General features: G+C 36.7%; 1 protein-coding gene across 2 annotated transcripts; it reads right to left on the reverse strand.

Annotated features, from left to right (window-relative positions):
• Nucleotides 1–67: 67 nt before the first annotated feature.
• LOC103175602 (Fc receptor-like protein 2) lies at nt 68–12955 on the reverse strand. Of its 2 annotated transcripts, none has more exons than XM_007888720.2 (13): nt 12814–12955; nt 12007–12039; nt 11246–11557; nt 9243–9527; nt 7913–8194; nt 6804–7082; nt 5385–5504; nt 4355–4414; nt 3813–3854; nt 3211–3264; nt 2119–2169; nt 1519–1550; nt 68–1252 (listed from the first exon to the last, which is right to left on the reverse strand). In XM_007888720.2, exons 1-13 carry the CDS (start codon nt 12851–12853, stop codon nt 1163–1165), a joined length of 1680 nt encoding a protein of 559 aa, XP_007886911.1. In that variant the 5' UTR covers nt 12854–12955; the 3' UTR covers nt 68–1162. The 2 variants fall into 2 exon arrangements, with proteins under 2 accessions (XP_007886911.1, XP_007886910.1); XM_007888719.2 differs by having other exon boundaries at nt 3211–3278.

Raw genomic sequence — 12955 nt, forward strand, 5'->3', positions numbered from 1 at the left:
GTCACTACTACTTAAGTCACTTAGCTGGTTAAAAGATATTTATATGACACTTTTTTGAAGAAGTAAACTTTCACACTTATTGTTCTTAATTTAGTTCAGTCATATAATAATCTGCATCTCTAGAAATAATCTGCAAGCAGTCTTTTGTTTTATTATGGAATTTGTTTAAAGAAACTACAATATCTTTAAAAAAACACAATCTTCAAACATTATTAAAGAGATACACATAGTTTTGATATAGTAGTTTTTCACGGTTCAGGATTGTTTTTTTTCTAGTCATTGCATAAAATAATCTTCTTAGCCAAGTATGATGAAGTCTAAATCATCTTCATTGTCTATTTGCTTCTTTTCTCTACCGTTTCCCTAAATTAAAACCTAATGAACTTCAAGCACTACAATAAGCATCTGGCATAACATTACTGAATAAAATCTGTTTTTTAATTAAAAATCTGGTTCATATTCGCATATTTTACAGTTAGCTTTCTGTGCTCTTTTATTCCTTTCTACGTCATGTAAGAACATAAGAAATGTTAGACGAAAAAAAGACCATGGTCCATCTAGTTCGCCTTCTTGGCAATCGCATGCACATGTCCCGAGCTACCTATGTACTATATCCCATAACGTTATTTTCTATGTGCACATTTTTTTTCCATTCCATGGTTGAGAGGACAGGCAAGCAACCTGTTCCCAGGTGCCAGTACTGCTTTTCAACCAGCTCCAAGGTGAGTGAGATCAAGTTCAAAACACTTGCCTTGCAGTTATCTACCCCATGGGAAATGTGTCTTAGTCTTTCTTTACTGCTTTTCCACACATCTTGATGGCATGGCTCATATTAGGAACATACAAATTGGGGAATTGTGAGAACTGACTTTGTCTTATTTTTCTGTAACACAGAGCCACCGTTCTGCCTGTTTTTTTTTTATTTTGTTCCAGAGATATTGCTTGCTTACTTTATATACAAAATTTATTATTGGTTCTTAAAACAATATCCTCTTCTTAAAGCAAACCAAATAAGAAAAACGCTATGAACGGAATTTGGTTCAGGCTTGGGTTCTGATCTCACCCATTTGCTTTAAAGCAGTTCACCAAGATGTTCAAAATGAAATCAATAAAATTCATAAAATACAAGTCGACTTATGAGAGTTTTACCCTCACTTCTTTTTCAAATAAACATACTTTCTTGTTTCTGTGCAGGTTCTCCGCAAAGAGCTTTAATATCAAGTTGAATATATTGAACCGAATTATCTTCATCCTGCCAATATAAAACATCAGTTATATCTTTCTCAGATTCATCTATCATTCGTGCACTTAGAATAATAATAATATTCCTCACATTTGATTGTAAAGGATTTACGGTAAAGTATAGTGGCTGTATTTTGCAGGCAAATTCGTTTGTTTAGGTTTAAAATGTCTCAAATGTATTGTTATCCAGATGATAACTCCTTAGTCTGTCATAACAACTACCAGTTATTATGAACGGTTCAAAAGTTTAAAACTTAAGTCATTTGTTTCACTTACACTACTTGAGCTATCACCATCAGCAGAGGCACCTGCAAAGTACACAATGGGAGCACAATCATTTATTGGGTAATAAATCTGGTTTACATGCGTTTAACCAGAAGATTTCAGTAAGATCTAGGGAAACGGCTGACGCTATGGGCTGATTAAATCTCCAGCCTGTGATGCTGAAGATAACAGTGAAGGATGTCATAAATGCAGAACAGGTTCATTAGGATGTTAGCGGGTATGAGGCAATATTTGTAAGAAGAGAGGGCGGCTAAATTGGGGATTTTCCCACTGGTAAATAGGGATTGAGAGGGAAAGGTAGAAATTGTTAAGATTCTGAAGGGGGAGAACATGATTTTTACTGTAGTTGGTGACAAGTGGCCGTTGTTTTAGGATCCATTACCTCAAGTGGGGTTATTTACAATGCACATGATGCATTTAATATGCTTGAAACAGTTTGAGAATTACAAATTCAGAGACCTAAAATATTAGAAAAATGAATGTTTAAGCAAAATGTATTTTTAAGAAATAAAACATAATAGGCATTGAAAATATATTGCCTGAATTGCAAGTATGTAGACCTAAAATGTATCAGCGTAATGAGATTCTTACCTGGTTTCTTGATTTCACTATAAATGACCTCTGTATCCCTTCTGGGGCGAACTAAAAAATGTAAGCCAATTATTCTCAAGTATTGCTTTACATCAAAAAAAACTATTCAGTGAAGCTGTGTTTTACTATGTCCCCACAATCTTGATCTCCTTCCCAAAATTTCTCAGCCTCAAGACCCCACTCCTATGTTCCTATAGATGTTTGTTAGGTAAGGTTATCAAGGGATATGGGGCAAAGGTGAGTTTTTGGAGTTGAGGTACAGATTAGCCATGATCTAATAGGATGGCGGAAGAGGCTCAAGGTGCTGAATAGCCTACTCATGTCCCTTCCACCCTGGTAGAGAGTTTCCCATCATAGTCAACATCATGCAAAGCTTAAATTAACTGAAAATAACATCCAAAATGAGGGTTTACTTCAAATAACTTCCTGTGACTACTTGCCAATTACTATTTTGTGGTGTTTTACAGGGCAACAGGACTTAAATGCACAACGTGCTATCAATCGCTCCAAGCTGATATGCAGAGTGGTTAAGTGTTGACCAAACTCATTAAATGAGCCACAGCCAAATCCTGAAGGCAGAACTCTCTGCAAGGTGTGAGTGGGAATAGAGTTAGTGTTCAAATCAGCCTCACTGAAATGTTTATCCAATTTGGTGGTTAACGCAATGGGTTTTATTACATTTCTATATTTTAATCGGCAGGCGCATTGCCAACTTTTGTAGATTTTGGAGTGAGATCAACATGAGAAACAAATTACCCTCTTAACGCCTAATAATAATCCCTTCAAAAACCCAAAACAATAATTAAATTGGTCATTTTCAATCTACGACTGTTTGTGGGACATTGCTGTGCGCAATTGGCTGCCGCGTTCGCTCACAAATATACAGTCAATTCACTTTACAGTGTGTTCTGTGAAGCGCTTTGGGACGTCCTCCTGACGTGAAAAGCGCTATATCAAATGCAAGGATTATTATTATTATTATTATTAACATAGTGGAGCAATACAACTGTTGTGAAATGACAAAATTAATTGATATCCCCTCCTCCAATTCATTTACTTATTAGAAAGAAGAAAGGAATGCTATGCTATTACCTTTATTTGTTGGTCTGATGTTACTGTAGATCCCCTCACAATCATTTTTACTCCCTGAAAATATATAACAGTGCAAGAATTGCTTTGGTAAAGTAGCACTTGTTTAATTTTGTATTACAAAATACAGTTGAACCACCAGTGTGCTGAATCATTTTTTGGTTTGGTCACTGATAGTTCACCCTAGGACTGATAGTTTATATAATAAATTGCACTAAGGCTTATTAGAATTAGAGATACAGCATTGGATTCCCATTCAGATCCGCTGGAAGCATATTTTAGCCTAGACCATTGTTTTAAGCGTTCCAACACGTCACCCCGCTTGAATGTGCCATATAAATGCATATTGTTGAACAAACCTGGAAATACGCAATGAGTGGTTTTGCTGATTCTGTACATGCCAGTTGTGACCAAGGGAATGAAATTGATCAGGATTGATTAGCTTTGATCATTTAAGCAGGATTGGTTACTCAAGAGCTTTGTCTCAATTGCTTCTGAATGCTGATAAACAATTGCAGATTGTACATGGCTTATTGACTAAACAGGTTCAATGCCCTTCTCTCATTCTGATTTTGAATATTCTTATACTTAATGGTGATTATTACCTGTTATTACGACTGATGTGTATTGAACAGATTGGGTTGCATCTGAAAACATAATTGAAATCAAATGAGTGAAAGCATCACTGAAACAAGGAGTCAAGATACAATGTCCCAATACTAATTTTGTTTTTCTTTCTGGAAAACATTTGTGAAATCTATGATCCATACTGGAATACTTCACAGCTACCAACAATCCTTTACTGTCTTTCCAAGAGCCATTCTTCATGTGGAAACCTAAACAATAGGGCTACACTTTTTTTTTACTGTAAGTGTATGGTAAAATTCACCAAATGTTTGTGATTTATTTTTTTCTTTTCAAATTTGCTTCGATGGATTCGCAGCTAGAAAACAGAATAATGAGACCAGAATAAGAATCCTCCAACTTGCAGGAAATGCAGTTATTTCAAAACCATTTTCTTCTAACAGCTTGCAATATATTCATTAACATACATACCCTTGCACCTTTATGCAGCAGCAAAGAAATTATTTCAATGGAAGCTATGACCATGAGAAACTAAAAATCATTCGCTTGTTAGATTTCTTACCGAGACTTTCTGGTTCTTGCACAGTATAATAATCGTGTGTCATGCTTATGTCTTCAGGTTCTAGAATCAGGATACAAATATTATAAAGTAATTGTAAAGCTTAGATATTGTAAAGCTATTATGTTTCCGGTCTTTATTTTTTTCAGAGGGGGAACCCAAGATTTCACAATATCTGAGAGCTCCAAAATGTTGTGAAAATGATTGTTAGATTATGGGCTGCCCCACGGATAAGCAACTTGTGGGGAGAATTTCCACCTGGATCTAAATTTACTCTACTTAGTAGTAATATTTTGGAATATCCAGAATTTGAGAAAATTCTTAAAGTACAGCCTCAATTTTGAAGCTGGTTTTCTGTAAGTTTTTAATTTAAGAACCTACAGAAACTACAGTTTGCTTGCATTCTGTTTTGGGTTCACTTTGCTACAGATATAACACAAATGATCACGTATAATGTTTGTAAAGTGGCTTGCAAGTACAGTGATTTTTAATAGAATCCCAAATTCTCATTGACTAAAAATAGACACAGCTGGGATCGATTTAGCAATATGATATTGCTCACAATATTTAGTTTGAATGACTAAGTATGTTATTGTTCCTGCTCTCAATAAATTACTTAGTGGATGATGATACAGTGAGCTGAATCTTGGATATTCTCACATACCTATTTCATTTATGACAGCTTCAGTGGAAGAATTTGTATTTTTTTAAAAAGTGAGCATCATTTAATGGTGATAGTTATACCAGCACTACTACGTGTTTGCAATAACAGACAATTATGCTTAGTGTATTGCTCCTTTTACTTAATTGAAAATATTTTCCCCATAAATAACATATTAGAGAGTAAGGGAAAAGAGTTGAAAATCTTGGTTTCTTGTTAATGTCTTGTGCCTTATTGAATTAGAAATCCTATCTTACTTCCTGGTTCACAGAATTTTTTTGTGGAAGGGGACAAAAAAGGCAAATGTTTAAATAAATTAGCAAAATACTTCAAATGACAAACAATTAATGTAATTGTGTAAAAAAAACTCACCTGTCTTCTTGTGGTGATGTTTAGTTATATAGCATACGATGATGATGATGATGGTGATGATGATTATTCCTACTAATACATAAAGTACTCTGTTGTAGTTTGATCCATTAGCCTGAGAGTCTAGAACCAGAAAAGGAAGCTTTTACTTCAGATATTTTAATAATTAATGTTCTTCCACCTACTACACCAACAGATTATCTACAGCTACTTTTCGGAAGACTGAATATTTGATGAGAATGTTTAGGCATTCAACAATAACAAATGTTAGACAATAAACAACAACTACATTTATAGTAACAACCACAACGCCTTGGGACGTCCTCCCGACGTGAAAGGCGCTATACAAATGTCTTGTTGTTGTTGTTATGTAGCACCCTTCGTGTTGTATAGTCTTGGAGAGCTGATCAATCAAACCAATAGATTCCATATGCTTTACAGTTTTGTAGCATTGGGGTGAAAAATGATAAATTTCTCCTTTGCTTACTGATAGACTGTTATTGTATCACTTTAGTGACGAAAATACATGCATTCCATTCCAAACATGGGAATTTCCATATGTAGGTTGGCGTGCGGACAACTCTGTTTGGTTTGAATATTCTTAAGCATGATGATGGGTTTCCACATGTGTCGTGACACCCACCCAGCTGCTGCAGGTAGAGTGTTATATTTAATTTGCCTCTTTTTCAAGCCAAGGTTACAGTTATATGATGTTAATTTGTGTATTTGTGGATGTATTAATAGCCAACAAATTGAAAAAAAGTATTATCCTCTTTTATTTCGTTGGGGTTCCCAGGATCACACTCTCCTGTTTAACTATCCTTCCTCTGCCCTTCAACAATGCTGTGAGGAGATGCATTGAAGCAACATAGGAAGAAGGTTCCCTTATGACCAAGGCATGTTCTCTGGTCTGCACCTTCTTGTGATACTGATAATAATACATATTGAAGTACATGGCTGAGATCGAGAGCTAACCTGATTGGAGTTATCATCGCTATTCACTATATTGCTATATGTGTTTTGTGGCACATTAGATTCACATTGAAGTGGGACGTACCTTTACACTGGCCTTAAAGACCAATTACAAAACTACATAGAACATGGAAGTGTTTACAAACAGATACAGGAATTGGACATAATAAGTGAGCAGGCCAAGGAACAAAACAAATAATATAAAACAACAATAATTATGTGTCATTCATTTAACTTCCACATATTATCAGAAATATGAACGCTGTTGATTTACAGTTGGACTTGTTACCTCCTCTCTTGCTGACCTGGTTCTATCTAATCCTTTGTTCTCTTCCTTCGGCACAACCCGCCGTACCTGCTGCCCCACAGCAGAAGGAAAATTTATTGCAGTAGTTTTACTTAGCAATTTTTCCAATTCATGGGAACAATCCTGACCGTAAAGGAACATACCTTCAACTGTGAAGTTGATTCCATTGCTGTATTTGCAATTCAAATTGGTAGCTTTGCACTTGTACTCCCCGATGTCCTTAGTTTCATTGATCAACACATGAAAAGTTGAGCGGTTTCCATGATGCTCAGTAATGGATTGGAGGCATATGTTATTCAAGAACAAGTCATATGTGATAGGAGATGTTCCATTGATTGAATGACAATACAGGATTACTTCTTGTCCTTTTGTAATCCTTAAGGAGTCTTGGTTGACCGTCAGTTTCGGAGTGGTTACAGGAACTGTAAATGAAAATGTAACATTTATTTTTAGAGCAGAAATTAAACCATGCATAGACATCATGCTACATTTAAAGTCACATCATTTTAAATGTTGCTTGTAAAATAACAATACAGCATACCCCCAGCATTGTATTGGAGTCTCAACCTAGGTGGCCAACCATTCCACGAATGGAATGGAGAAGTCTGCATGGATGACTAACAAAATAAATATTCTTGACTGAATATTTCTTGATTAACATTATACACTAACGATCGAACATGGACTTGTGGGAATGTTTGGGGTGGGGGAGCTTCCTGTTGGCGCCTGGGCCACTTCTAGGAGCCACAGTTTGGACTCCAATGGCCTAGACCGTGAGTTAAAATTCTCAGAAGGGGAAAAAGAAAATTATTTTTGCACCAACCAGCAAATACACCATTTTGCGATGGCGGGAAAGAAAGTTATTTGCACTCGAATGACTAATAACAACAGATTGTAAAAGGCCTCAAACTGCTGATTATAGATTGTAAAATGTTTATTGCAGTCTTGAATATTGAACTTCCTCTTTCATCCAAAGGATGACTTAAAAGTTCCAAAATTCTGCCTGATCTTAAATTACAAGACAATGGTCTTATGATTAAGACAAGATAAAGTTTACTAGTTCAGTAGTCATAGCAAGTAGATAATTACTTGGTATAAATTTTAGCCTTAGTAAGTCAAGCTTGATGCAGCACTGGGTTCTTTTTACGCATACGAGAGAGTGTTTGCTGCCTACTGCAGCAGTAATTGTGTTGTTGATTTTTTGTTGAAAAATCAAACAGTTCAAATATCTTATGCATCAATAATTTCATACCTATCACTGTCAAGTTGATTCCATTGCTGTATTTTCCTGTCTTTGAGAATCTGTTATCAGCTTTGCATTTGTACTCCCCGCTGCGTGCCAAGTCAATTATGGATACGTTAAAAACAGCGTCTTGCGTGTTGGATGTAACTGTTGAGAAGGATTTTGATTGTAGGAATAATGTGAAATTGATTGGAGGAGTTCCACTGCTTAAATTGCAAAACAGTGTCGCGTTTCTTCCGAGCTGTACCACCGAAGAGTTTTTGAAGTTCAGCACTGGATTGGACACTGGAACTGAAATTAAAATACTGTTGGACCTTTTTTGTAGATTAAATGAAACAGAAGCATTTTTTCCTGTTACACAATTTGTTAGTCAATGGAGCGAGTCAGAACAAAGACTTCCCTATATTGGCCAACAATACAATGTTCTATTTCATCACCGGACATGAATCCTCTTAACACATCAGGAGGAACTGCACCAGTTTTAACAATAATAATTGTTAATAATAATCCTTGCATGTGATATAGCACCTTTCACATTGTTGGGTTCATGTAACCAGCATCTCTGCTCATGTCTCAAATCCACAACTATTTTGTAGGCATTATTTTCTACAACAACACCACCTTGCTTTGTATAGCGTCCTTCATGCTAGACGGTGTCTCGGAGCGCATGTAGAATTATTCAACTATCCCATCCCTCAAAGGCCTTCTCTCGGACCCACTTTTAACTCCCACCCTTGAGGTGGGTGATGTAGCGGAGGTGGAGGATGGCAGCTCCGGTCAGGGACCAGTTGTCAGCTACTTATCAGTTACAAATATCGGTGAGCAACGAAAGTATTTTGGAAGAAAAAAACAAATCACGTTGAAATTCAAGCATCGTATGGAAAGCAAGCATAACCTTGAATATTATTTAAAAGTTGATCATAACTGCAAAAAGTGGTAGAATTTAAGGATTGAAAAAATGGCAAAAGTTGCCCAAAGCAACTTCCTGAGCACGTGACTGAAGGGGAATGGTCTGAAACTCAGCTGTGCTGCAACTATTGCTGACACCAATTGCCTTCCTTTATCTATATTTCTATCAAAGATAGTGATGCTCTTTAAACTGCTACAATCATATTTTTAGGCCTTTTTCGGGTGCTATACTCACAAATCACGTTAAAGTTACCATTAATCTTACCTGCCACAGTCGCATGTGTTGTGGCGGTTTTCAATGTATTCATCCACTTGGCATTACACTTGTATTTTTCTGTATCATTCACTGTTTTAGGCCAACACACTTGAAAACTTGAAGCCATAATTCAATCTCTGAACAAAACAAATAAGGAATGACAAGCTTACTTACCATGAGTAATGATCTGGACCATTTCGCTCTTCGGTGATTTACTGTTTGAGTCGTCACTTTCTACAGTACAGCTGTAGTTTGTGGCTCCATCGTGTGTCACCTCCTGCAATCTGTACACTGCAAATTGTTTATCCTTAATTATCTTGTCACCGAGTCGCTCACCATTTTGATAGAATATGAATTTTAGAGAAGGAATTTCATAAGATGCTTCACATGTTAGGTTAGATGAGTCTCCTTTAACCAGCTGTGTTGGATTTATCTTGAGTACAGGTCTCTGCAGTTGTCCTAAAAGAGGAAGTTAAGGTCAAGTGTAATAGAAAATAAACGGTCTTTCAGCTTTTACATATTTCCATCTTGTTCTAGACAGACCGTTTTCTCTCTCTCTCTGTTACAACAATGCAAATTGTTGTTTTTGTTCATTAAAAAATCATAAATTCAATTCCCATTAGTTCTCAGAAATGACATTCACTCTGCTTGGCACAGTATATTCAGTAACATAACGTGTAGGAGCAGGAGTAGGCCATTCAGCCCTTCAAGCCTGCCCCGCCATTCAATCATGGCTGATCTTCTTATCTAACGCCAGCTAATACCATAACCCTGCCTTATCCCCATATCCCTTAATCCCTTTTGCAATAAGAAATGGATCTATCTCAGTCTTGAATATGTTCAAGGACTGAGTGTCAACAGCCCTTTGGGGTAGTGAGTTCCATACATTCACCGCCCTTTGAGTGAAGAAGTTCTTCCTCAACTTAGTGGGAAAGGGCCGCCTCTGATTTTAAGGTTGTGACCCCTGGTTTTAGTTTCTCCAACCGGGGGAAATAATCTCCCACTGTCTACTCTATCATGCCCTTTGATGATCTTACAGGTTTCTATAAGATCCCCTCTAATTCTTCTATATTCTAGAGAATATAGGCCCAAATTGGTCAGCCTATCCTCATAACTCATCACCTTCATCCCTGGTCCTAGTAAATCTACGCTGCACCCCCTCCAAGGCAAGTACATCCTTAAATAAGGAGACCAAAACTGTACACAGTATTCCAGGTGTGGTCTCACCAGGGCAAAGTACCCATTTAGGGACTCTGCCATGTCCTATCCCCCATTACAACTTCTCTTGTCTCTGACTGAAGTGGACCTACATTTACGCTCACAGCCTATTCCTCTTAACATATTTGTAAAAACCTTTATAATCTGATTTAATGTTCCTAGCGAGCTTGCCCTCATACTCCTTTTTCTCGCTCTTAATGAGTTTTTTAGGTTTTTTTTGCTGGTTTCTAAAACTCTCCCAATCTTCAGATTTGCTGCTTTTCTTGGCAGTTTTATAGGCTTTTTCTTTTAATTTGATGCTTTCCCTAACAGCTCTAGTTAGCCACGGATGACTTGCTTTCCCTGTGGTACTCTTATTCTGCAAGGGCATATGCGACTGCTGACAATTATGCACTACATCCTTAAATATTTGCCACTGTTGGTCTACATTTTTACCTCTTAATCTTATTCTCCAGTCTATTTTACCTAAATCTTTCCTCATACCTACAAAATTAGCCTTATTTAAATTCAGAATACTTGCCTCGGATTTAACTATATCCCTCTCTAACTTAATGCAGAATTCAATCATATTGTGATCACTCTTCCCTAGAGGAGTCTTAATACCTACAATAAGACCAGGCCTATAAAAGGGGATGTCATTCCATTGAGGGTTAGCAGCACAGTTTGATAGTTACTTTTAAAATGGGATTATCTGCAAACGTGGTTGAATTTACTGCCATGTGGAATATCACCCCTGTCTCCAATGAAGACAGGCTTAATTTATGGGCTTCTCAATTTATTTCCCATTTTTTAACTTTTTCTGCATATCAGGGATGGAGTTATCTTTCAGTTTTGTCAAAACATTTGTTTTATAATGTAATTCTCTGAATTTACACAAGAAAGTACAATTGTGCAGTTAGAGCGAAACACTTTGGATGTAAACATGTTGCTAGTTACAGACATTTTACATTTCACATTACCTGTAACTGATATATATCTTGTACCGCTTTCCTTGGTTTCATTTCCTATGCGCACAGCACACATATAGTATCCAGAATGGGAAGCCTTAGCAGATTCTACACTATAGTTGCATTGTTCTTTGTTAGATGTTACATTACTTAGCAGATATTCCCTAGCATCTCCTTTATAAAACGAATATAATATTTTAGGTGATTGTCCATGAATTGTCTGAATTAATACTGAACACATTAAGGTAAATCTGCTATTTAGTGCAATCTTTTCTGCTTTTTTCGGGTCAGTCAATTTTATCTCAGGCTTGTTGAAAGTCGCTCCTGTTGTGAGAAACAAAAACACAAATTAGATTTAAATAGTGGCGCGGACTTGTCTGTAGCACTCACTCACTCACTGACTGACTGACTCACCGACTGACTGGCTGTTCAAGTGCACATTAAAGATTCCATGGCACTATTCGAAAAGAGGAGGGAGTTTCTCTCTCCTGGTGTCCTGGCCAACAATCCCCCAAATAAAATTGATGGCTCATTCCATGGCTGTTTGTGGCACATTACTTTGTACAATTGGCTGCCGTGTTTCACTATGTTCTTGAATTATTCCCCAAAGTGACATTTCGCCCACAAAACACACAGTCAATTCACTTTAGACTGTATTCTATGAAGCGCTTTGATACACCTCGAAGACGTGATAAGGCACTATATCAAATGCAAGGATTATTATTATATTATTTATAGTGCAAGTACAAAAGGTTTAACATTAAAATTCTTACCGTTCTTTAACTCTGTTGTATTTATAATGTGATCTGAAACAATGAAAACATAATATTTAGATATTCAGATGTTCATTTGCCACATTGTTTAAACACCGGACTGCAATAATCGTACAATTATCTGGAGATAAACAAAAAGCAGAAGATTATGCAAACATAAAGTGTAACCAAATGGTGACAATAAACAGCAGGCTGACTAGATTGACTGATTGTTTGTCAGAACTTAGCTCTGTAATTCAGAATCAAATATACTCCTTTTTTCAAATCATCGTCAAATCATTGTGTTCAAAGTTGGTTTAGAGACTAACTGAGTTGTAGAGGGACTTGGATCTGATGAAGGTCGCACCCGTAACGTTAACCTATCTTAGTTTCTGACACTGATGAACCTGCTGTGTATATCCAGCAATGCTTACATTCTTTCTTTAAAAAAGAAAATCTACATAACAGGAGGTGAGAATATGTTCGGGTCAGGAAACTAATGGGAATTGATTGTGTTCAAATATTTACTGAAAAGCACAGCAAATTTCAGGGTTCTCTGGGTTTGACATATTTTAACGGCACGTTTCTAATCCTGCAAAAGAAATATGTGATTAAGTTTGTACAACAACAGCAAACAACTTGCATTTATATAGTGCCCTTTGCGTGGGATGGCATCCCGGAGCACTTAAACAAGAACAGGTCTTTGCTGAGTTGGACTCTAATCCCTGAGTTGCTTGCTCTGCATATGCTTATTTTGATGAAAAATGCCATCATTAACATGTGGAAAAGAGATATGTGTAATAAGTGTAAAACAGAAGGTATACTTACAGAGAAGAAATATTGAACTAAGACAGATTGTTGTCCACATCTTGGTTGAATGAGATTGATCAGCCAAAAAGGGTTTTTCCGCACTAACTGTTACCGGTGTCAGTGGATCGACAGTGTCGGCATCTGATTTTTTTAAGGAAGT

The sequence above is a fragment of the Callorhinchus milii genome, unplaced genomic scaffold (assembly GCF_018977255.1).
Source record: "Callorhinchus milii isolate IMCB2004 unplaced genomic scaffold, IMCB_Cmil_1.0 Scaffold20, whole genome shotgun sequence".
Classification (NCBI taxonomy): domain Eukaryota; kingdom Metazoa; phylum Chordata; class Chondrichthyes; order Chimaeriformes; family Callorhinchidae; genus Callorhinchus; species Callorhinchus milii.

What these genes read in the sequence shown, in the direction of transcription:
- LOC103175602 (XM_007888719.2), bottom strand. Translation starts at nt 12,853, where the DNA reads ATGTGGACAACAATCTGTCTTAGTTCAATATTTCTTCTCT. An exon ending in ACATCACCACAAGAAGACAG is followed by an intron (nt 4,415 to 5,384) that starts GTGAGTTTTTTT and finishes TCCTGATTCTAG; the next exon opens with AACCTGAAGACATAAGCATG. An exon ending in TAGTGAAATCAAGAAACCAG is followed by an intron (nt 1,551 to 2,118) that starts GTAAGAATCTCA and finishes TGTACTTTGCAG; the next exon opens with GTGCCTCTGCTGATGGTGAT.